We start from the raw sequence: 22,188 nt of genomic DNA, 5'->3' as shown, positions 1-22,188 counted from the left end.
GTACTGGGATTACAATGAGATCAGATCAGCAAAGAAAGTTACTGTGAAAAACACAAGGATAGGATGGGCGGAGCAACATGGCGGCGAGGAGACGCTGCGAGTAGATCTCCCATTAAAAAAAGTTAATAGGGAGGAAAAGCGGCAGGTCCCAGTGAGAACTGAGACAGGGAAGATAAACGGACGACTCCAGCAAACTGCCCGAAGAAGAAAGTTGCCATAAAAGAGGACGAGAAGGGAGGGAAGCGCAGAACCCTGCTCCCCTCCCCGCCCACAGAGGCGGCACTCTCCGACCGGCAGGACGAGGGAAACAACAAACCAAAAGCCCAACAAGAAAAACGGATGCAGCAAGTGGGACTGTGAGTGGAAAGGAACTATTCAGCACCACACCCGTGAACGGGAGCTGAGGCGAACCCTGCAGGATCCACCGCGGAGGTGAGCTCCAGGCGCCAGTAAAGAGAGCCCCGCCCACCAGGAGGAGCCCAGCACCAACACAGCCCCAGCCGCCTGGTAAGCTTGCGCGAAAGCGGCGCTCGGATTGCAGCTGCCCAGGGCCCTGCGCCTGCGACCTAGGGCTTGCGGGGAGACGGCGGAGGCCCTCCTGAGTGAGCAGGAACAAGTGCCCCAGGCAGGGGAGCGGGAGTTCAAAAGGCGCCATTTCCGGGCACACTGATCTGGGCTACAGCCCGCGTCTTGAAATCTGAGGGCTTTTGGAATTGAGACCCGGGGGACCGGCCCTCCCTGAGTGAGGCAGGAACAAGGGCGCCCAGGCCAGGGGGAGCGGGATTCAAAGGCGCCATTCCCGCCCCACTAATCTGGGGCTACAGCCCGCGTCCTGAACTGAGGGCTTTGGAACTGAGACCCGGGCGGAGGCCTCCCTGAAGTGAGCAGGAACAAGGCGCCAGGCAGGGGAGCGGGATTCAAAAGGCGCCCAATTCGCGCCACTGATCTGGGTACAGCTCGCGTCCTGGAACTGAGGGCTTTGGGAACTGAGACAGGCGGAGGCCCTCCCTGAGTGAGCAGGAACAAGGGCGCCCAGCAGGGAGGGGATTCAAAGGCGCCATTCCGCGCCACTGATCTGGGCTACAGCCCGCGTCCTGGAACTGAGGCTTTGAACCTGAGACCGGGCGGAGGCCCTCCCTGAGTGAGCAGGAACAAGGCGCCCAGGCAGGGGAGCGGGATTCAAAAGGCGCCATTCCCGCGCCACTGATCTGGGCTACAGCCCGCGTCCTGGAACTGAGGGCTTTGGAACTGAGACCCGGGGCACGAAATTAGGGGCGTGGGTTCCCCACGACGTGGGCACAAGGCAGACACAGCACCCCAAAGCCGTTGAGGTGTACCCTACCATCCCCGCTCTGCTCCCTGTCCCACGGGGTGGAAAATCAGCTCCCCAAGGGCTCTAGGAGAGATCTCTGGTGCCACCTAGCGACTTGACCCAGCACAGGCTACTGAGGAGCTAGTGGCCAGCTGGGGAGTTAGCCACACCGGGCCTTCTGAACAGTAGTCTGAGCCCACAGGGAGAGCGAGCACCCACAGCCGGGGCAGACCAGGCGCGCAGAATAGTGTGCCTGAGACCAGAAGCGCAGGGAGTGTGTCCCACATCACCATTTTAGAACAGGGACATTTCTTCAGTAAAAGACTACCTGCAGAAGGCTTCCTCAGGAGCCAGAGGTGAGCGGGGGAAGTTCGCCCACGCCAGACCCCCTCTGGCCTGCAGTCCAAGCCAGAGGGGAGCAGGAACCCACCGCCGGGGCAGACCAGCGCACAGGGGAGTGTGTCCCACATCGGCATTTTAGAACAGGGACCTTTCTCCAGTAAAGGCTGCTTGAAACTGACAGATGACTCCTGGAAGAACCAGAGGGGAACAGAGAAGCCCACCCAAGATGCCGGCAAGTCCCAACAACACAGTGTCCCAACGCATACGGCAAATTAGAAAACAGACAGTAGGGAGGAGAAGAACCACACGCAACCTAGCAACTCTCCAGAGAAAAAGCACACCACAAAAAGAAAGCCAGCCCCAGATTGCAACGACAATAATTGGAAGAATTCTGAGCCTTCCAGAAGAGAATTTAAAATTGCCGTGATTAAAAAACTGACAGAAGTCATAAAGGAAAACAATGATAAGGGAAAAATAATCAACGATCAGAAGAATGCAATTGAGTCCCTAGAGAGGGAAACAATGGTCAGAAGAAAAGAATTGAGTCCCTAAAGAGGGAAGTAAAAGAAATGCAGGAGATCAAAGAATTAATGGAAGAACTAAAGAATTCTGGGAAAAGCAATGAAAGCAGAATAGATGAAATGGAAGAACGAATAAGTAATCTTGAAGACACAGAAATAAAAAGAACCAAACAGAGAAGGAAAGAGAAGTACGAAGGAAAAAGAACGAAGAAAGACTTCGGGAACTATCGACTCCATGAGGAAAGGAAATATAAGAGTTATAGGAATACCAGAAGGAGAGGAGAGAGATGTAGGAACAGAGAAAATATTCAAAGAGATAATTGAAGAGAACTTCCAAATGAAGAAGGAGCTGAAAATTGATATACAAGAAGCAAGAAGAACACCAAACTTCCACGACGAAAGGAAAAATATACAGCAAGACACATAATAGTAAAGCTCCCAAGAATCCAGGACAAGGAAAAAATAATGAAGCTGGCAAGAGGGAAGAAACAGATAACATTCAAAGGAAAACCAATCAGGCTGACATCAGACTTCTCCGAAGAACACTACGGGCAAGGAGAGGTGGAGGGACATAGTCAACAGACTCCAAGAAAACAGATGCCAACCAAGAATACTCTATCCCGCAAAGCTCTCCTTCCTCTTTGAAGAAAGAATATGGACCTTCCCAGACAAAACAGAAACTCCGGAATTTCATTGCAACTAAACCCCCACTCCAAAAAATACTACAAGGAGTTCTAAAGCCAGAACCTCAGAGCGACGAATAACAATGAAAGAAGGCCAAAAAAAAAAAAAAAGTTATTAAAAGAATAAATAAATAAAATCAAAGGAAGACAAACACAATGGCAAATACAGATGCTAATATATCAATATTAACTCTAAATGTAAATGGACTAAACTCTTCAATAAAAAGACACAGAGTTGCAGCCTGGATTAAGAAACAAAACCCAACCTTTTGCTGTCTCCAGGAAACACATTTAGCTACAAAAGATAAAAATAGGCTCAAAGTTAAAGGATGGAAAACAATCCTACAAGCAAATGGACCAAAAAAGAAAGCAGGAACAGCTATACTATATATCAGATAAAACAGATTTCAAACTCAAAAAAGATAAAAGAGACCCCAATGGTCACTACATTATGATCAAGGGGACAATACTTCAAGAAGAAATAACACTCATTAACATATACTCACCAAACGAAGGAGCACCAAAATATATCAGACAACTGTTGTCCTCTCTGAAAACAGACATCAGAGAAAACACATACGTAGTGGGAGACTTCAACACACCACTATCAACAATGGATAGATCAACAAGACAAAAAATAAGTAAAGAAACCAAAGCTCTAAATAAAGACCTAGAGCAATTGGGTTAACAGACATCTATAGAACACTAAACCCCAAAAACGGAGTAACATTTTTTCTCAAGCGCACACGGATCATTCTCCAGGATCGATCACATACTGGGGCACAAGACAAACATCACAGATACACCAAGATTGAAATCATATCAACCATCTTTTCTGACCATGAAGGCATCAAACTAGAAATAAACCATAAAAAGAAGGCAAGGAACTTTCCTACCTCATGGAGATTAAAAACCACACTACTGGAAGACCATTGGACTAATGAGGAGATCAAAGAAGAAATTAAAAATTTTTTGAATTGAACGACAAGGAGGACACCAATATCCTAAATGTATGGGATGCAGCAAAAGCAGTAATAAGAGGAAAATATATAGCAATAGAAGCTCACATCAAGAAACAAGAAAGAACTCAAAGAAACAACCTAATCTCGAAGCTCAAAGATCTAGAAAAAGAACAACAAAAAACCCCAAACCAGTAGAAGAAAAGAAATAATAAAACCAAAGCAGAAATAAATGAAATTGAAACTAAAAAAACAATCCAAAAGATCAATGAAACCAAGAGCTGGTTCTTTGAAAAAATCAATAAAAATAGACAAACCCCTAGCCAGCTCACAAAGGAAAAAAGGGAGAAAGCACAAATAAACAGGATCATCAATGAAAGAGGAGAAATCACAACGGACACAGCAGAAATCAAAAGAATAATCAGTAACTACTATGAACAGTTATATGGAAACAAGTTTAACAATCTAGAGGAGATGGACAAATTCCTACAACTCTACAATCACCAAAGCTAGATAAAGAAGAAATAGAACACCTAAACAGACCAATTACAAGCAGCGAAATTGAAATGGTAATCAAAACCTCCCAAAAACAAAAGCCCAGGACCTGATGGATTTACAAATGAATTCTACCAAATTCAGAGACGAATTAGTGCCTATCCTTCACAAACTCTTCCAAAAAATTGAGAAGGAAGGGACAATACCAAACACGTTCTATGAAGCCAACATTACACTAATACCAAAACCGAACAAGGACAACACAAAAAAGGAAAACTACAGGCCAATCTCCCTAATGAACACTGATGCAAAAATCCTCAATAAAATTTTAGCTATCAGAATCCAACAATGTATCCATAGGATAATTCACCACGACCAAGTTGGATTCATTCCAGGGGCACAAGGATGGTTTAACATCCGAAATCAATCAACGTTATCCAACACATCAACAAAAAGAAATATAAAAACCATATGATAATATCAATAGATGCTGAGAAAGCTTTCGACAAAGTGCAACACCCATTCATGATAAAAGCCCTTGAAGTTCTTGGGATACAAGGAACATACCTCAACATCATAAAGGCCATCTATGACAAGCCAACAGCCAGTATCATTCTCAATGGTGAAAAGCTGAAAGCAATTCCATTAAGATCTGGAACAAGACAAGGATGTCCACTCTCACCATTGCTTTTCAATATAATACTGGAAGTCCTAGCCAGGGCAATAAGACAAGAGAAAGACATCCAAGGAATCCAAATAGGAAAAGAAGAAGTCAAACTATCACTATTTGCAGACGATATGATATTATACATAGAGAACCCCAAAAACTCCACAGAAAAGCTAATTCAACTCATCAATCAGTTCAGTAAAGTGGCAGGATACAAAATCAACACGCAAAAGTCAGTAGCCTTCCTATACACAAACAATAAATCTGAAGAAGAAGAAATCGAAAAAGACCATCCCTTTTGTTATTGAAACAAAAAAAATCAAATATTTGGGAATAAATCTAACAAAAGAGGTAAAGGACCTATACAAAGAAAACTATAAAACACTGTTAAAGAATAGAAGAAGACACAAAGAAATGGAGAGACATCCCCTGCTCATGGATTGGAGAATAAACATTATTAAAATGGCCATCCTTCCAAAAGCAATATACAGATTCAATGCTATTCCAATCAAAATTTCAATGTCATTCTTCAAAGAAATAGAAAAATTATTGATGAAATTCATATGGAATCACAAAAACCCGAATAGCCAAAGCTCTCCTGAAAAAAAAAGAAGGGAATGGAGGCATCAGACTCCCAGACTTCAAAACTATACTACACAAGCCAAATCATCAAAACTGCATGGTATTGGAACAAGAACAGACATACAGACCAATGGAATCGAATAGAAAATCCAGAAATAAACCCACAGATTTATGGTCAACTAATCTTTGACAAAGGAGCAAAGACTATGCATTGGAGCAAAGAAAGTTTGTTCAATAAATGGTGCTGGGAAAACTGGGTCGCTACATGCAAAAGATGAAGCTTGACCACCCCTCACACCATACACAAAAATCAACTCAAAATGGATTAAAGAACTAGACATAAGACCTGAAACCATAAAATATATAGAAGGAAATATAGGCGAAACACTACGTGATTTGCACATCAAAGACATCTTTACAGACACATCACCCAAAGCAGTGATAGTGAAGGCAAAGATAAACAGCTGGGACTATATCAAATTAAAGAGCTTTTGCACAGCAAAAGAGACAATAACAAAAACAAAGAGAAACCCCACCAACTGGGAGAACATTTTTGCACCCAACACTAATGATAAAGGACTGATCACAAAAATCTGCAAAGAGCTGATGAGACTCAACAACAACAAAGAAAATAATCCAGTCAAAAAATGGGCAGAAGAGCTTAAAAGAAACTTCTCTGAAGAGGAAGTGCAAATGGCCAACAGGCATATGAAAAAATGTTCAACATCACTTGTCATCAGGGAAATGCAAATCAAAACTACCATGAGATACCATCTCACACCAGTGAGAATGGCACATATTAAAAAAACTAGCAACAACAAATGTTGGCGAGGGTGTGGAGAAAAAGGAACTCTTCTGCACTGTTGGTGGGAGTGCAAACTGGTCCAACCACTGTGGAAAGCTGTGTGGAGATTTCTGGACCTACTAAACATAGAGCTTCCATATGACCCAGCAATTCCACTCCTAGGTATTTACCCAAAGGACACAGAAACATCAATTCCAAAGAACACCTGCACCCCTATGTTTATAGCAGCACTGTTTACAATAGCTAAGCTTTGGAAACAACCAAATGCCCAAAAATAGATGACTGGATCAAGAAGATGTGGTACATATATACCATGGAATATTACTCAGCATTCAAAAAAGATAAACACATGCAATTTGCTGCAACATGGATGGCGCTGGAAGGGATCATGCTCAGCGAAATAAGCCAAAAAGAAAAAGAAAAATACCGGATGGTCTCACTCATAGCAGGAATCTAGAAAACTTAAATAATGGACCAGGAAAATGAAAAACTATAAGAAAGTGAAAATCAAAATCAACAAAAAACTATGAACCAGAGACACTTTTAGGGGGCGGGGGGCGGGAGGGGAGGGATTGGGGGCAGAATGGGGGCGGCAATTGTATGGGGAATATAACAATAAAATTTATAAAAAAAAAAAAAAAAAAAAGAAAAAAGAAAAACACAAGGATAGTGGAAGTCAGCAGTAGTGCAAGTAACCTTTACTTGTCTTGTTCCCTGAACTTGCTTGTTCCACTCCTATAATTAACCTTTATTACAGCTAGAATTAGACAGTTGTGGGTCTCATGATGAACCAATTATCAGTTTGTGTTGGCGACTCTGTGGGCAGATAGCTATATCAGTTTAAACATAAATATTAAAGCTGTATCAGTTTAAACATAAATATTGAAAATTAACAAAGGTTCACCTTCCATATTTTAAGCAGGGAAAGATAATAAAATTTCACATTGTGCAAGGAGAGATTCATACTAGGGACCTTTTACTAACACTAGACTATCTTCACACATCTTCTGGGCACCGAGATCATATCAACCCAGCATCACAGACTCTTGTCCCTTCAATAGCCTGCCTGTGCAGTACCATTGTCAACACCTCTGCAGATAGATGCTGAAATTCTGACACCTGTGGGACTAGGTCAACAAGTGACACTGAAACAATCCCACCAAATGCCTTTAAAAATGCAGTTATAAATGTTAGAGTTTTCAAGTAAGTCCTAAGCCAGAGTTTGAGTTTTTCAAATAATAATTAAAAAGTAAAGTTCTCCCCATACTTATTATGATTATTCTTCTCTGTTTCTGCCCTGCCAGAAGTACATACAATTACCACATGAGTGCTGAGCTAGCTGGTGACCGGATGGTAAGGATGAAGGACACCACCTAAGGAGGAGGTGCCAGAGGAACGGCAGGCACCTAACCGACATGTCTAAGAACGTCAGCATCAGCAGGTCATGTCTTCATGTAAACTCAGTCACCCATGTGCACCGTGGAAAGACAAAAATCAATTACAGACCTCCCACTTCTACTTCAGAAAGCAGAGCTGGAGGGGGCCCTCTGTGTGGCCACCAGCCAGCACTGTCCGGCATGGCTGCGCAGCGTACCTGTAACAGACACTGTCCGTGCAGGGGTTATGAGCCCGGACAATGACAAAAACATGCTGGAAGTGGGAGCGGATATTTTTGGGGCTGAATGGCTGTGCTCCAGGCTCTTGGAAAACGATGGTTACGATATCATTTCCAATGTGCCTCTTCCGCAGGAGCTAAAAGAAACATAAGTAAACAACATGAATGGTAATACTTCATTCTTTCCTTCCCGTTCCCTTATGTACTTTAAATCATTCATTGTTAATCAGTATATATGAGGGCAGGTCACAGTATTGGGTATTTGAGCCTGCCTTATCACTCCCTCCAAGGAAGAATATGGAAATGAATATTCTGAAATTTGTATGACATATATAATCCATTCAAATAGACCTCACCAATATCTGGTATATTATGACAAGTCTCACTATCTTCAAATCCTTAGTTTCCATAACAACAGTTTGTTCTATTTTCATAGAATAGAAAAACTTGCCATGGGAAAGAATTTTAGAGCTAAAAACAACTATAGTATTTACAACACAATTTATGCTCTGGTTTAATTGGCTTCATTTAAAGAACTGTGGCTAAGGTGTTTTCTGATACACGTTTTGTGTCACAAGCTGGGAATGTAGAAATTCGTAATATTCCAGAATTTGTAACATATTAAAAGCAGGTTAAATTTCAAGTTTAAATAGTTTCTTTAACTACCATGAAAGCAGCTGAAGACTGCCTTGAGGCTCACATTGAAGTGTTTTGGAAAGATGGCTTTCAAATGTAGGCTCCACAAATCATCCCAAGCCAAGGCTTTTTCAGGGGGGCTTTATTAGATAATTTAATTCAATAGTGTTGAAGAAAAATGGAATAAACTGTATGGTTCTTATATTTATTATATGGCTATTAAAGGGAGAAAAATAATCAAACATGGCATTTACATAAACTATCCAATAGATATAAGTTTATATTTATAAAACTTACTTTTTATTCTTCAGTGACATCAATGTATACAAATTACATGCCCATAAAATCAATGATCTAGTATTGACCACCAGCTGGGAAGAACAACAGCCTTTTATTGTAGGTTAAGGTTGAGAATTGGGGGTTAGTATGTTCTGGAAATATACTTTTAACCGTAAGAATTTTAAAGCACCCCAAATTATCTTCTAATAAGGCAATTTACTTTCTAAACATGATACATTATGGAAATAAGGGATAATCTATAATGGCTTCCATACAAAATTTACCATTAAAGGTCATTCATTTGTACTCATTATTAAAGATTATTTATTTATTTAGGATGCGGACATACCAAAAACAAACCCTGTCTATGTACTATGTCACTCCTGCTTAGATGATGTCATTGACAATGACATTGTTATTGTCTCTTTGATGCAATGTCATTTTTTCTTCAAAATAGGGTTTGATATGTGATATTAATGTCATCATACAGGACCCAAACAGAAGTAAATCTATTTCATATGTAATAAAAGACAGTATTTATAAATTCTACAAAAAGATTTAAAAGAATCAGGCTTTCTCATTTTCTAGGTATAAAGAAATCCATATAGGAGAATATATTTTTTACCTAGAGAACAAAAATTCTTAAAATGCAGTAGTACGAATTACTCCCTCATTTTGATTTAGGATCTTAACACTATTGCCTTGAATGGGCCCCCAAATTAAATAATTTAGATAGCTGTCCATTTAAATGCAAACATCACTTTGCTCAGTAATTCAGCTCATTTAGTCAGAAATCACTGAATCTTGCTACTAAATTTTTTACCTCCTTCCCCACAACTTATCATTCTCAGCAGAGAAATCAGGTGCAATAAGCCTTTATCTCCCCTTTAAAGGTCATTTGTCAAAGTTCTTACTTTTCACTGGTGACTGGCCAGAATAAGAAGTCTAGTAGTGTATTTTTCTTAGCACAAGATATTCCTCCTAGAGAAATCTAAACTTGGAATTTGCATAAAACAAATTGTCAACAAACTCCAGATCAGGGACTTTATTCTAAAACAGGCTTATTTCAGATTGATAGAGGATTCATTGTTTTGCATCCTGTGTTTACTTTGGTAGTCATAAAAGGCAAAACCTTGTTCCCTAGATCTGTGATTTAATCAAACTTTAGTTTGATGAAGTGTTTGATTAGATTTGTGTTTTGTTAAATTCTATGAAAGAGGATGTGATTCATTCTGCAGCTGGCCTGTGGTCTGTTAGAGCAACAATTGACAATAACAAAATCTATATCTACTTTAAAGTCAGTAGTTGGGCCACTGCTGTTTAAGTAGCTAATGAAAGGGGAGTTGGTTATAACGCTCTCCGGTTCTTTAAATTTCAGTTTGGTACCATTTATTGTGAAGTATTTTTTAAAAACAACAACTACAACATACTCTCTAAACAATACTGCCACTTTCCATTTTGCAATCTGTCACTTCTTAATTTCTGCATTTTTTAATCTTCCTCACTACATTTTAGTAGCAGAAACTGTGCCAACACGTAAGCAGTTATTTCGATAAAAAAGAAAAACTATGTATGTTGTACACAAATGTAATTGTATTTATGTCCCTTGCTATCTTCTGATGAACACATTAAGACTATGTTTACTTTTCTGATTTTTTTGTTTGTTCTCCAAGTTAACATACAAAACCTCCTTTGAAATCTGAAACGAAGCATCGGAACTTTCCTGCTTTGTACAGTGGCCTTTTGAGATGAAACTTCGCCCACTCATATATATGTTCTCCGCAACCCTGCAGAGTCATCTAATCACCATGATTTCAACTTGTTCTCTTCAGATTTCATGAAAACCTCAATCCCCGTGGGTGAAAAGCAAATGATTAATTCACAAAGCCATCCAGCTGGCTGTTAACCTAGAATTTGTGTCTCTTCATTTGTTCTCAGCTCATTTGCTATTCCTTACTTCCACAAAGTACAAAGCTTCCTGCTGCTGTGACAGGTGCAACATTAAACTCTGGTTTAAGATTTTACAAACTTGCCACTTAGGCTTCTGGGGGAAATGAGACTAGGAGGAAGAAACACAGAGAACACCAGGATGTCTCACCTGCTGCTTGTTGTTGGGTGTGTAGGGCAGCATGGTGGAAACATGGAACATGATTTCATAGTCCTTGTAGGTCGTATACAGAGAATGGGTTCCAGTGGAATCAGCTACAGCAAGAGAAAAGGTGACAGATACATGTTTATACATAGTGACATGACATTAAGAATAGGAAAAAAGTGTGGAGATTTCTTAACCTACTAAACATAGAGCTTCCATATGATCCAGCAATTCCACTCCTAGGTATTTACCCAAAGGACACAGAAACATCCATTCCAAAGAGCACCTGCACCCCTATGTTTATAGCAGCACTATTTACAATAGCTAAGCTTTGGAAACAACCCAAATGCCCAAAAATAGATGACTGGATTAAGAAGATGTGGTACATATACACCATGGAATATTACTCAGCATTCAAAAAGGATAAACACATGCAATTTGCAGCAACAAGGATGGCGCTGGAAGGGATCATGCTTAGCGAAATAAGCAAGAAAGAAAAAGAAAAATACCCGATGGTCTCACTCATAGCAGGAATCTAGAAAACTTAAATAAGGGACCAGGAAAAAGAATAACAATAAGAAAGAAAATATCAAAATTGACAAACAACTATAAACCAGAGACACTATGGTGGGTGGGAGGCAGGGAAAGGAGGGCTTGGGGTCAAAATAAGGGGGTTGTAATTGTATGGGGAATATAAAAAATAAAATTAAAAAAAAAAGAATAGGAAAAAAATTCTGTGACAAAATATGGTGACAGATAGTAACTGAACTATTTGTGGCAATCCTTTTGCATATACAACAAATACTGAATCATTACCTAAAACTCGTATGTGAATGTTATCACAGTAAGACAAAAAATAGTTTAAGAGAAACCCTTAAAAAATTTCCTTAAAAGGAGATAGTGTCGTATCTGATCCCCTTTGGCAGTGTAGTGACATCTAGGGGGTACCTTCTTAGAGTATTATTTGCAAGTCATACAAAATGTGATTTCAACAGAAATCAATTATCTGGAAAAATAAAGTTACCAAAATTTTAAAATGATTTATGACATAAGATTTTTATAGCAGGATCTAGCAGTTGTTCTATTAAGTACTAGAATTTTGAAGTAGTGATGAACACAAACAATATAATTTAAAAAAAAATCTGTGCTTCCCAATAAAACCACAGGTAGAGTTTATATTACTGTGGTTTCTTGCCTAAATTCACAACATAAGGAAACGCTAAAATTAAATCAGGGGGTCAGTGAAAAGAAATGTGAGCTATTTCCCATCCAAGTTTACAGACATCTTGTTCATACACATCAAGTTAAGTATCTTTTTTCCAATATTTTTGATTCGAGGAAGACAACTGTTTTTAACAAGCAAATGGACATTTCACAAGACGGTAACACTGAATAGCAATGATATTACAGCAATGTCCAATAACTATTTTTTTATAATAAATTTTATTTTTATATTTCCCATACAATTGCAACCCCCTTATTTTGACCCCAAGACCTCCCCTCCCGCCCCCTTCCCCCCATAGAGTGTCTCTGGTTCATAGTTTTTGTTGATTTTGATTTTCACTTTCTTATAGTTATTCATTTTCCTGGTCCCTTATTTAAGTTTTCTAGATTCCTGCTATGAGTGAGACCATCGGGTATTTTTCTTTTTCTTTCTGGCTTATTTTGCTGAGCATGATCCCTTCCAGCGCCATCCATGTGGCTGCAAATTGCATGTGTTTATCTTTTTTGAATGCTGAGTAATATTCCATGGTATATATGTACCACATCTTCTTGATCCAGTCATCTATTTTTGAGCATTTGGGTTGTTTCCAAAGCTTAGCTATTGTAAATAGTGCTGCTATAAACATAGGGGTGCAGGTGCTCTTTGGAATGGATGTTTCTGTGTCCTTTGGGTAAATACCTAGGAGTGGAATTGCTGGATCATATGGAAGCTCTATGTTTAGTAGGTCCAGAAATCTCCACACAGCTCTCCATAGTGGTTGGACCAGTTTGCACTACCACCAACAGTGCAGAAGAGTTCCTTTTTCTCCACACCCTCGCCAACATTTGTTCCAACAACTATTTTTTAACTTAAGTGTGCTGTCCTGTCACCATAGGGAAAAGAACAACCTCTATTCTCTTAATTATTAAAAAAACAATGTGCCCATAAATACCTAGAAACCAGAAATAGAATTATTAAATGTCCAACTGAAAAGGGATATATTTTGACTGGAGTTCCAGGCTACAAAGTGAACAGAAGTGCATGCATCCCAGGTAGACTCAAGCCTCCACCATCCATATCATTGAGGATAAAGCACTCACTGCATCACAGGGAAGGATGCTGTAAGACAGCCTCTGGAACATACCAAGAGGCGCAAGCTCTCAAACTTTAGCATGCATAGTATCAGTTGCGGAGCTAGTTTAGAAGACAGATTCCCATGCCTTACCCCCAAATATTGTCCAGTGGATGTGGGGCTGGGCAGAGGAATCTATTTTTAAAAACTCTCCCAAATAATTCTAACACAGTCACTCCACTGCCCCCAGGCACTGCTCCAAGAATAGACCACAGTGGTGATTTGCAGACAGACTTGTAAAGATGTTCTAGAGTCCTGAGTTTCAACCTTGAGCTTCTTGGAGGATCTTAATTTTACAGTTGACATAAAATACAAAGGGCTAAGACCCAGAAAAACACAAAACAAAAACTAATTTTCAAAAATTCCAAAACATAAAACTCCCCAAGAAAAATATCTTCTAAATGTTATTGGGTACTACCCCAAAGAAGTACAAATTACTACAATCAAGTATTGAAATATTTCAGACAGGTCTTGAGTATGAAGAACTTTATTGTTAAGGACCCTTTCTATAAATATCTGTAGAACTGATTAGTACATTCTAAAACTTTAAAGTGAATGTGTCAGCTTTGACGTGTACTTACAAGTCAATTTTAAGCAAAATTAATGAACTAGAAAAAAAGAGACTGTCATCCAGTATTCATTTAGTACATTTTGCTTTATATGTCTGTCTAATTTTAAAAAGATTATTGCCAGAAAGGAAAAGTGATGTGGAAGACAATCCTAAAGATAATTTTTTTTTCAACTTCTAGTTCTTTCTCTTGGTCCTTTGCATGCCTCATTTTATAAAATACATGCTGCTTAACCAGCTCCCCACCACACCCCCACCTGAGGACCTTTAAAATCCCAGAGTTTTGCTGATAATTTAAACAGCTTGGAAACAATTTCAAAATTCAGAGAGGAAACTAGGCCAAAACAATAAAATTTTCCTTCCTAAGAAGAAAAGAATTCCAAATTCCTGAAATTACTATATACATAATTGAATTGTTAAGCTTTACCAGAAAGAATGGGAGATGCATGTTTGCTAGATTCTAAAACATAAAACACCCAATGTTGTTATCTTGTTAGTGACCTTGAAACCCTGAAAGATTTAGTAGAATGATAATCAGAAAAATGACAAAAATCCTTTTTACTATGGTTGAAGAAAATCCATATTGAAAATTTTCTAAAGGGAAAATATGCTTGAAAAAGAGGGATGAAAAGTAATTATGTTACTTCATATCTGTATGGAGCTTTAAAAGTTAAAAGGTAAATTCAGGCATCTATGCCTCAGTTGCCAATCACGTGATTTGCCTCCAAATCAGACTGCCAATGAATGGCACATGTCCATAGTAAGGTCAGCCCTCTACCAAAGTCACACAAAGTAAAATTTCTAATATTCAAACTAGAAGATAAGAAGACATTAAATAATTGAGGAATGATAAGAATATTACTCAGCTGTTCTGAAAAGGTATAGATAAGACAGAATACCCTATCTTAGCCATTTCTATTGGAAGATGATGTGAACAGGTTACTAAGTTTGTAGAAGCACGTTCAGATATGGTACATGTCATAATCCTCTATGACTTCTCTTTTGTTTCAGTTCTTTTGCTTTTGGGTAGTCTGAAACTTGAATAATAAAGGTATGTATATGAGTCAGAATGAAGAAAAAGTGATGAGACATATGACCATTCCCTGCTCGCTGGGAGATATGCTTGAGTTAGGAAAAGCAAGATGAAGGAAAACAAGCCCAGGCAATTTGATATTTGGATATTTTCTAGTTTTAAATATTTATGAACACAGGGAGAAAATTAATTTCATTAACTAAATGCATGTAGACTGACAAAGTCAGTAGAAAGGAAAAAGCTCCAGCTCAGCTTACTAATGTCTTTACCACCAAGAAGACATCAAATGCAAGATCAAACTCAGGCCGGCTGTGGGCCTAAATGCCATGAGAGTTGGGAGCTACAGGGGACCCTCCATTTAAGACCCCCAGATCTGCCATCTACTCAGCCTTGCTCAAGGTCTGGGGATACAGAAGTCACCCCTCAGAAGCTCAGCAGGGGCACGTATTGCCACATACAGGAGAGGAGGCACATTTTGCCCGTGCCACACTGTTTCATTCACGAATGAAGCATATGGGGGAGTCAAGGAGTCTGTCTGCTTCTTGAATCAATCATATTTACAATATTGCTTCAAAGTGCCTTTAGCCATGGTGAGGACATGGGTTACTTTACTTCAATGAGGATGGGAGCAAGGAGGACACTGCTTGACAGACAAATCCACACTCGTCAGTTCAAGGGATGCCTGAGCATGCACTTATTTGTACCTGGGACTCAACTTGGTAACATGCCGTTAGAAAAGGATGAGAGAGGTGTGCGGCTGCTACTTAGAAACCAGTCACCACTATTTTCTACATACTGCTCACTTTGCCAGATACCTGCAATTACCTGGATTTCCAGTTTAGAAGGAGGAAGGTCTAAATCTGAATGCTTACAGCATCGTTTGCTAAGTGATCACAGCAAATCACTCACTTCTCTGCCCCTTGATATTCTCACTGTTGTGAGGACCATGAACATTAATATATGAAACCTATTTAAATGAGGGTGGGAAGCTCAAAAGAGAGCATCACGTATGCATGAATCACCAAAGGAAAGGACCCAGGACCAGGGGAGTGCTGCTATACCCTGTCCTGCAGAACTGCAGAAGATCCTCCAGAGACTATGGCGGGGCTGCCCTTAGGGCTGCAAAGGAGCACCTGGGTTTCATCATAAACACACTCTCTAACCTGCCCTTTTTCCTATTGTTCGTTTCCTAGTAAACCCATTTGTTGTTGGAATAAATGATTGCTTTTCTTTGAGGCCAAAAGGATTAAGTGAACTAATACATATATGAAAGCACTAGCTCACAGAAAATGCTCAAAGATGTGTTGACTAGAAGTTAGAATTTTGTGCAGCTGAGGTATGAAGTGTAGTTTCCTTAAATAGGGCTGTTTATATATTTTAATTTCTTTGCCAACTGAAGTCAGGAACACTCTATGGAAAAAACTTATACTGTAACAGTTCAAAAGTGAAGGTGATTAAGAAAGAATCTTTCCTTCATTCATCACTCTCTAGATCTCCAAATAGGCGTTTGCATGTGCAAAGCATTTAAACAATGCTGGTTTTATTCCCTTCCTTATCAATGTTTAAATAGTCCAAATAGAGAAGGATTTATTTTCTTTATGAGATGTCTTATATATCCTCTAAAATTCCACTCTCAATGGTCTTTAGAACTCTGCTGGAAAATGGAGGAAGCAACAAAAATCTGCTAATATTGCAGCAAATTAATGAACACAAGACTCTGAAGGAATGCCTTACAAGGGGCTTCAAGTCTCCTCTGTGCTGACTCAACAAATAAGCTTCAGTGAGGAAGCAATTTCCCAGATAACAATCGACATGTACAGCTTAACCTGAGGGTGGTCTCCAGCTTACAAGTAAACTGCTTGATGGGTAGTTTATTTTTGTATTTATTGTAGTGTGAGGGGATGGTAATTATCTGGATGTTATATCATCCAAATGAGAAAAAAGGAGGAAAAAAATCCACAATTGAAAATTATTTCACTGCAGAACTGCTCCAATTCCCGACACATTTGTAGTTTGTTTGCTAGAAGTCCTATTTCTGAGATTGGAAAACGGACTTTGTATAGAAAATTAGGAAAAAGAAGAAATGGATTAGTAGTTTCAGCAAGCCTTCCTTCCCTAAGTCTTTCCTTCCTTTACCAAAGTACTAAAGCCTGAATATATAATTATAATACATGGTAAGTAGAGCTGTCTCGAGAGATGGCTTGGGTTATTTTTTAGACTGAAGGTTTGACAAGGTAAGACATGGCCAGAGGGAAGCCAAATCATACTGGAGTTGAAAAAGCCCAAGGTGGAGGATATTTTCTGGGCTAAGTACCAAAGAGGAAGAAACTCCACAATAAAAGGGGTCCTAAAATCTGCAGAGGTCCTCTTGGGTCTCTGGCTGAATATTAAACTGTGCTTTTAGAAAAAAGATTCTAAAAGCCAGGCAAGGAGAAACTATTCGAGAAAGAGCAACCATCAGAGAATTTTAAGCAAACAATCTCACAGTTCACACAGGGCTGGAAGACACTCAAGTTCTGATTAGAACATGGGACAGATACCACACACTGAATATGTAGGAAGGTATTCAGGCCAGGAGAAGTCATGTATTTCCGTAGGGCTAGATTAGTCAGAGAACAAAGGCTACCCTAGGGTGCTTTATAAGAACAAGATTTATACATTCAAATTGTTTTTGCAAGCAACTTAAATGCCCACCAAAACAAAATAGCACTCTTTTGAAAAGATGACAAAATCTACTCAACAATGAAATAGTCACAATGTCCAGCATCCAAGCGAAATATCCAGATACATGTAATTCTAAATTAGTAGAAATTCTATTAAAAGGAAACCCCAAATGAAAGGTTCGTGGGATTAACATATAAAGCCTTTAAATCAGCGATTATGTTAAATGATTTAAAGAACAACATGAACGTGATAAAACAACAGAAACTGTAAGAAAATCAATACAACTCCAGGCCTGAAAATTACAATAACCAAAATCAAAATTTTATTAGAATAGAAGAATAAGATACTGTGGGAGAAAAACACAATGAAACTTGAAGACATATTAATATGTATTATGCAAGTGGAATCATAAAGAAAAGTTAAAAAATAGTCCCAATGGGTAATCCACTGCTTAATGACCTAACATGTGAAACTGGAGATAAACAGCAACAGCGGGAGGGGCAGAAAAAGATACTGACAAGTAATATTTAAATTTGATAAAAACAACATTTTACTACAGATCCTATCACATCTAGAAGGAATGATTCTTGAGGAACACTTGGTCTGGAAAGCACTTCCTCTTTTTAAAGATTAAAATGAAACAGAGTTTCCTGACATAAGATAAAGTCAGAAAACGTGGTGTGATGATCCAACAGCACACTGGCCATCTATCAACTCTTGGTGTTTCAGAGCCAGGAAGAGGTTACCAGGGTGTCAAAGACTGCTTGTTCCCTTTTTCTGTGGTCTGTTTCTGTTTAATACTCATTTAAATGATGAGGCTAATAGTCTTGACTTTTGACCCTGTTAGTTTGGAGTAAGAGAAATAAATGTGCATTCTGCCTTTGGCAGTGCTGTAGAATGGAAATGCTTCCCTATTTTTTGTTTACTTTAGGAAAATTGAAATGGTGAATGCTTCTTCTCAGGACCTATGTCTTGAAAGGTTACAAGTGCCTTAAAAGAGAGTAGTCCATTGGAAAGGACTCCTTCCCTACTGAAGGTATTACATAATTGTAAAACTGTGCAATGAAGAGCTCAGCCCCTTCTCACGCTTAGAGTTCCTGGGATATTGGAGCCTTGCCTTATCAGCTGCCACACTGCATAAGCTCAGTTCTGCTACACATTTCTCACATCATCAAGAGGTGGCTGGGAATGTGTAAATACATAAACAAGATGTAGCTTACCAACTCCTTTTCTGAATACTGATTTATAAAATCAGGGTGCTTATTACATTCTCTTCCCAGGCCACTTAGACAGTACTTTGTGGTCATCAAAATTTATACAACACAACAAATTGGGACACCATGAATGAACTATATAGGGTAAATATCAGAATGGATAAAAAGAGTTTAGGGGCATACTGATGTTTAACATTTCATGCAGTTGCTTGCAAAGTACAGAATGTTAAAATCATATTTAAGAGTCTAGGCTATTTATGGGTTTTAATAGTCTCTCTTCCATGTCGTTTCCAAGTTGGCAACAGCAAAACCATGGCAACAGGAAATTCTTCCCTGCAGTGGAGTTTATGAATGCTTTTCTGTTTTCATGACTCAACTCCTTATTTAATTTCCTGTACAGAAAATCAGAGAGATTGCTATAGACTGCAATATAGAAGTGCTAATCCAAAGACCCTCTCAAAGAAAAACGGGTCATAGTTATCTATGGATGAATTTTTGTGATAAAATTTAAAATTGCCTCGACACAGACACATGGCAGAAGTTAACATACTCTACCCACAATAGATACCTGAGAACTTAACTGTCTTTTTAGTGATTTGGGGAATGGAAAACACAATGTTCTATGTTCATGAGCCACAGCTCCACAGATTACTTCATTACTGTTCTTCTAATCAACACATTCTATTAGCCAAACAAACCCCAAGGCTAAGACCTACTTTGTTAGAGATTAGACTATGGATAATAATAATAGAAAATTTAAAAAATCTCCTAAATTGAAAGAATACACAAGTGAATAAGAATACAGGGCTTCCCTGGTGGCATTAGGGGTTAAGATGCAACCTATAAGGCTGTCCACAGTCTCTGCAATACGAGTTTGATCTCTGGCTGGCCAGGGAGCAACCCACATGGCGCAGCTCCTGCCTCACCCACTGTTCCCCTCAGCAGTGTACTTCAGTCAATCTGCCTGTTCTGCTCCCCACTTTGTCTCTGGTGAATATTCTCACCCCCCACACTTCTGGCCTATACCCCAGCTCTTGTATGCATAAATAAATAAATCTTAAAAAAAAAAATACACGTAAAGACTGAATATATAGATAAGCATGAGAATTATGAAGTTAATTAAAAAATGCAAAATTCTAGGGCTTAAAATCAGATGGCTACCCGTCTCTAGGGTTTTTAATAATTGTAATATTCAGTTAAATATAGTGAAATTTATGCAACACTATTCAGGAGCAATTCTATATGACCTGCATCCATTGCTCTACTTCATGCACATTGCTGCAAATTATTTTTTTTCCCCCAACAGTTCAATCTTAACTACTTTGATTATGATCTTCTATTATTTTTGGGGCACATCCTCCCTCTCTGGCTTCCTCTCCTCCATCACCAGCAGTTTTCTACAATAAATGGCAATGCTGTTTTATGGGCAATTTAGCAGATGAACAGCAACACAGCAGGAGGAAAATAAGCCTAGTAGGAGGGTATAAGTGTTTCTTACTTTTGGTGTCAAGCTGTGCACGATACTTCTCGAACCCTTTGAGCCGAACACGTTCTCCCAACAGCTGAAGGAATTCCTCAAAGGCAGGGCCGGCTGATTCATTGTTGTACATCTCCTCTTCTGTGCTCTGTCCAGCTTTGCAGTACATGATGCCCACTTTCTGCTGATAATTCAGCTGCAAAGACAGACAACATGATGCACTTAAATACAAGAAGATCCACTCTGCACCACCTAAATGCTAGTAAAGTCCTAAAGAGAACATGCCCATCAAAGAGGTAGTACCTCTGTCTTCCTTGAAATCCTTTTAATTCTTCTGTCTCTGTGGTAAAAAATGCAATAAAATAAGAATTTATAATTATAATCTTCATGGATTAAGAGAATAGGTTAGAAAAATAATTAAAGTTTCCTATATACCAAGAAAATGCATCATTAGGACATATGTTAATATTTCACAGAATTTCTGATGATAGATTAAAAAGTGCAAAACAAGACTATGGAAAACAGCCTGGTGCAAGGGGTGGTGCAAGGGGTTAAGAAGCAACCTATGATGCTGTCTGCAGCTGCTGCAGCATGAAGAGCTACCCACATGGCACAGCAGACCTCTCCTGTCTCGCCCACTGCTCCCCTCAGCAGTGTATTTCAATCAGTCTGCCTGTTCTGTTCCCCACTATGTCTCTAGTGAATTCTCTCACGGCCCCCTCCACACCTCTGGCCTGCACCCCAGTTCTTGTATGCATAAATAAATAAATCTTTAAAAAAAAGGGGGAGCCTTTATGAATTTAAAAGCAGAGGTCTACTTAACGAAAATCACTTTAAAATAAATCACTTGGCACTAAAGAGCCTATTCATATCCTTGTAAAGTTAAAAGACTGATCTCTCCATGCCATTTCCCAACATATTAAATGACACACCTTGGTTATCCCATCAATATCATCAACATTGTACTTTTCAAACATTTTCCTAAATGAAGAGTCCCCAATTAGAAACTTTAAAAGGGGCTTCATAATAGGAAACCAGCTAGTGGCAATATTCCTTTAGATACCATTAAAAATGAAGTATTCTAAGTGAAAATCAAAATCAACAAAAAACTATGAACCAGAGACACTTTTTGGGGGGTGGAGGGCGGGAGGGGAGGGATTGGGGTCAGAATGGGGAGTTTGCAATTGTATGGGGGAATATAAAAATAAAATTTATTATTTAAATTAAAAAAAAATGAAGTATTCTAGACATTTAAATATGATATAACATTAATCTGAAACAGTTATGGGCCTCCCCGGTGGCGCAAGGGGATAAGCACAGCACTATGAAGCTATCTGCAGACTCTGCAGCACGAGTTCGATTCCCGGCCAGCCAGGGAGCAACCCACATGGTGCAGCAGACCTCTCTGTCTCCTCGCCGGCTGCTCCCCTCAGCAGTGTATTTCAGTCAGTCTGCCTGTTTTGTTCCCCCTCTGTCTCTGGTAAATCCTCTCACGCGCCACATCTCTGGTCTGTACCCCAGCTCTTATATGCATAAATAAATAAATCTTTAAAAACCAAAAACAGTTATTCACACTGGGAAGTCATTCACTAGTCATTCTGTAAACATATTAAGGTGCTATTAGTCATAATAAGAAGTGAGTTTTCAACATAAAAATTGAGACTTTTAATTCTCCTATGAAAACAGGACAATCCAGGGGACTTGGGCCTATTTCAAGATTAGCATTGTGACAGCACATCTGTAAATTTTTATCTAATAGTAGGGGGAAAGGAAAAGGCAAAATTCTGATACATGTGCACCAATCACAATTGTTAGTGTTGAGCATATATTATTTATTCTCCCAACAGTCTCAAAGCAAATATACCCAGATAAACCAAGAGAAGGTCAGGGAATGGAAAAGTAGCCCAG

The 22,188-nt window shown here is 39.2% G+C and overlaps 1 protein-coding gene across 11 annotated transcripts in view; it reads right to left on the bottom strand.

Annotated features, from left to right (window-relative positions):
• Positions 1–22,188, bottom strand: part of SIPA1L1 (signal induced proliferation associated 1 like 1) — a 517,634-nt gene that overhangs the window by 248,312 nt on the left and 247,134 nt on the right. For all 11 annotated transcript variants that reach the window (XM_054691354.1, XM_054691347.1, XM_037503618.2 and 8 more), the window contains 3 exons: positions 20,302–20,476; positions 10,995–11,098; positions 7,961–8,118 (listed from right to left, as the gene is read on the bottom strand). In XM_054691354.1, the coding sequence (XP_054547329.1) occupies positions 7,961–8,118; positions 10,995–11,098; positions 20,302–20,476 (437 nt within the window). The remainder of the gene's footprint in view (positions 1–7,960; positions 8,119–10,994; positions 11,099–20,301; positions 20,477–22,188) is intronic.

Source organism: Talpa occidentalis, unplaced genomic scaffold (genome assembly GCF_014898055.3).
Source record: "Talpa occidentalis isolate TD23 unplaced genomic scaffold, MPIMG_talOcc4v2.1 talOcc4.11, whole genome shotgun sequence".
Lineage (NCBI taxonomy): Eukaryota > Metazoa > Chordata > Mammalia > Eulipotyphla > Talpidae > Talpa > Talpa occidentalis.
Note: the sequence above shows the minus strand (reverse complement) of the source record. Positions and strands in the feature narration are given on the sequence as shown.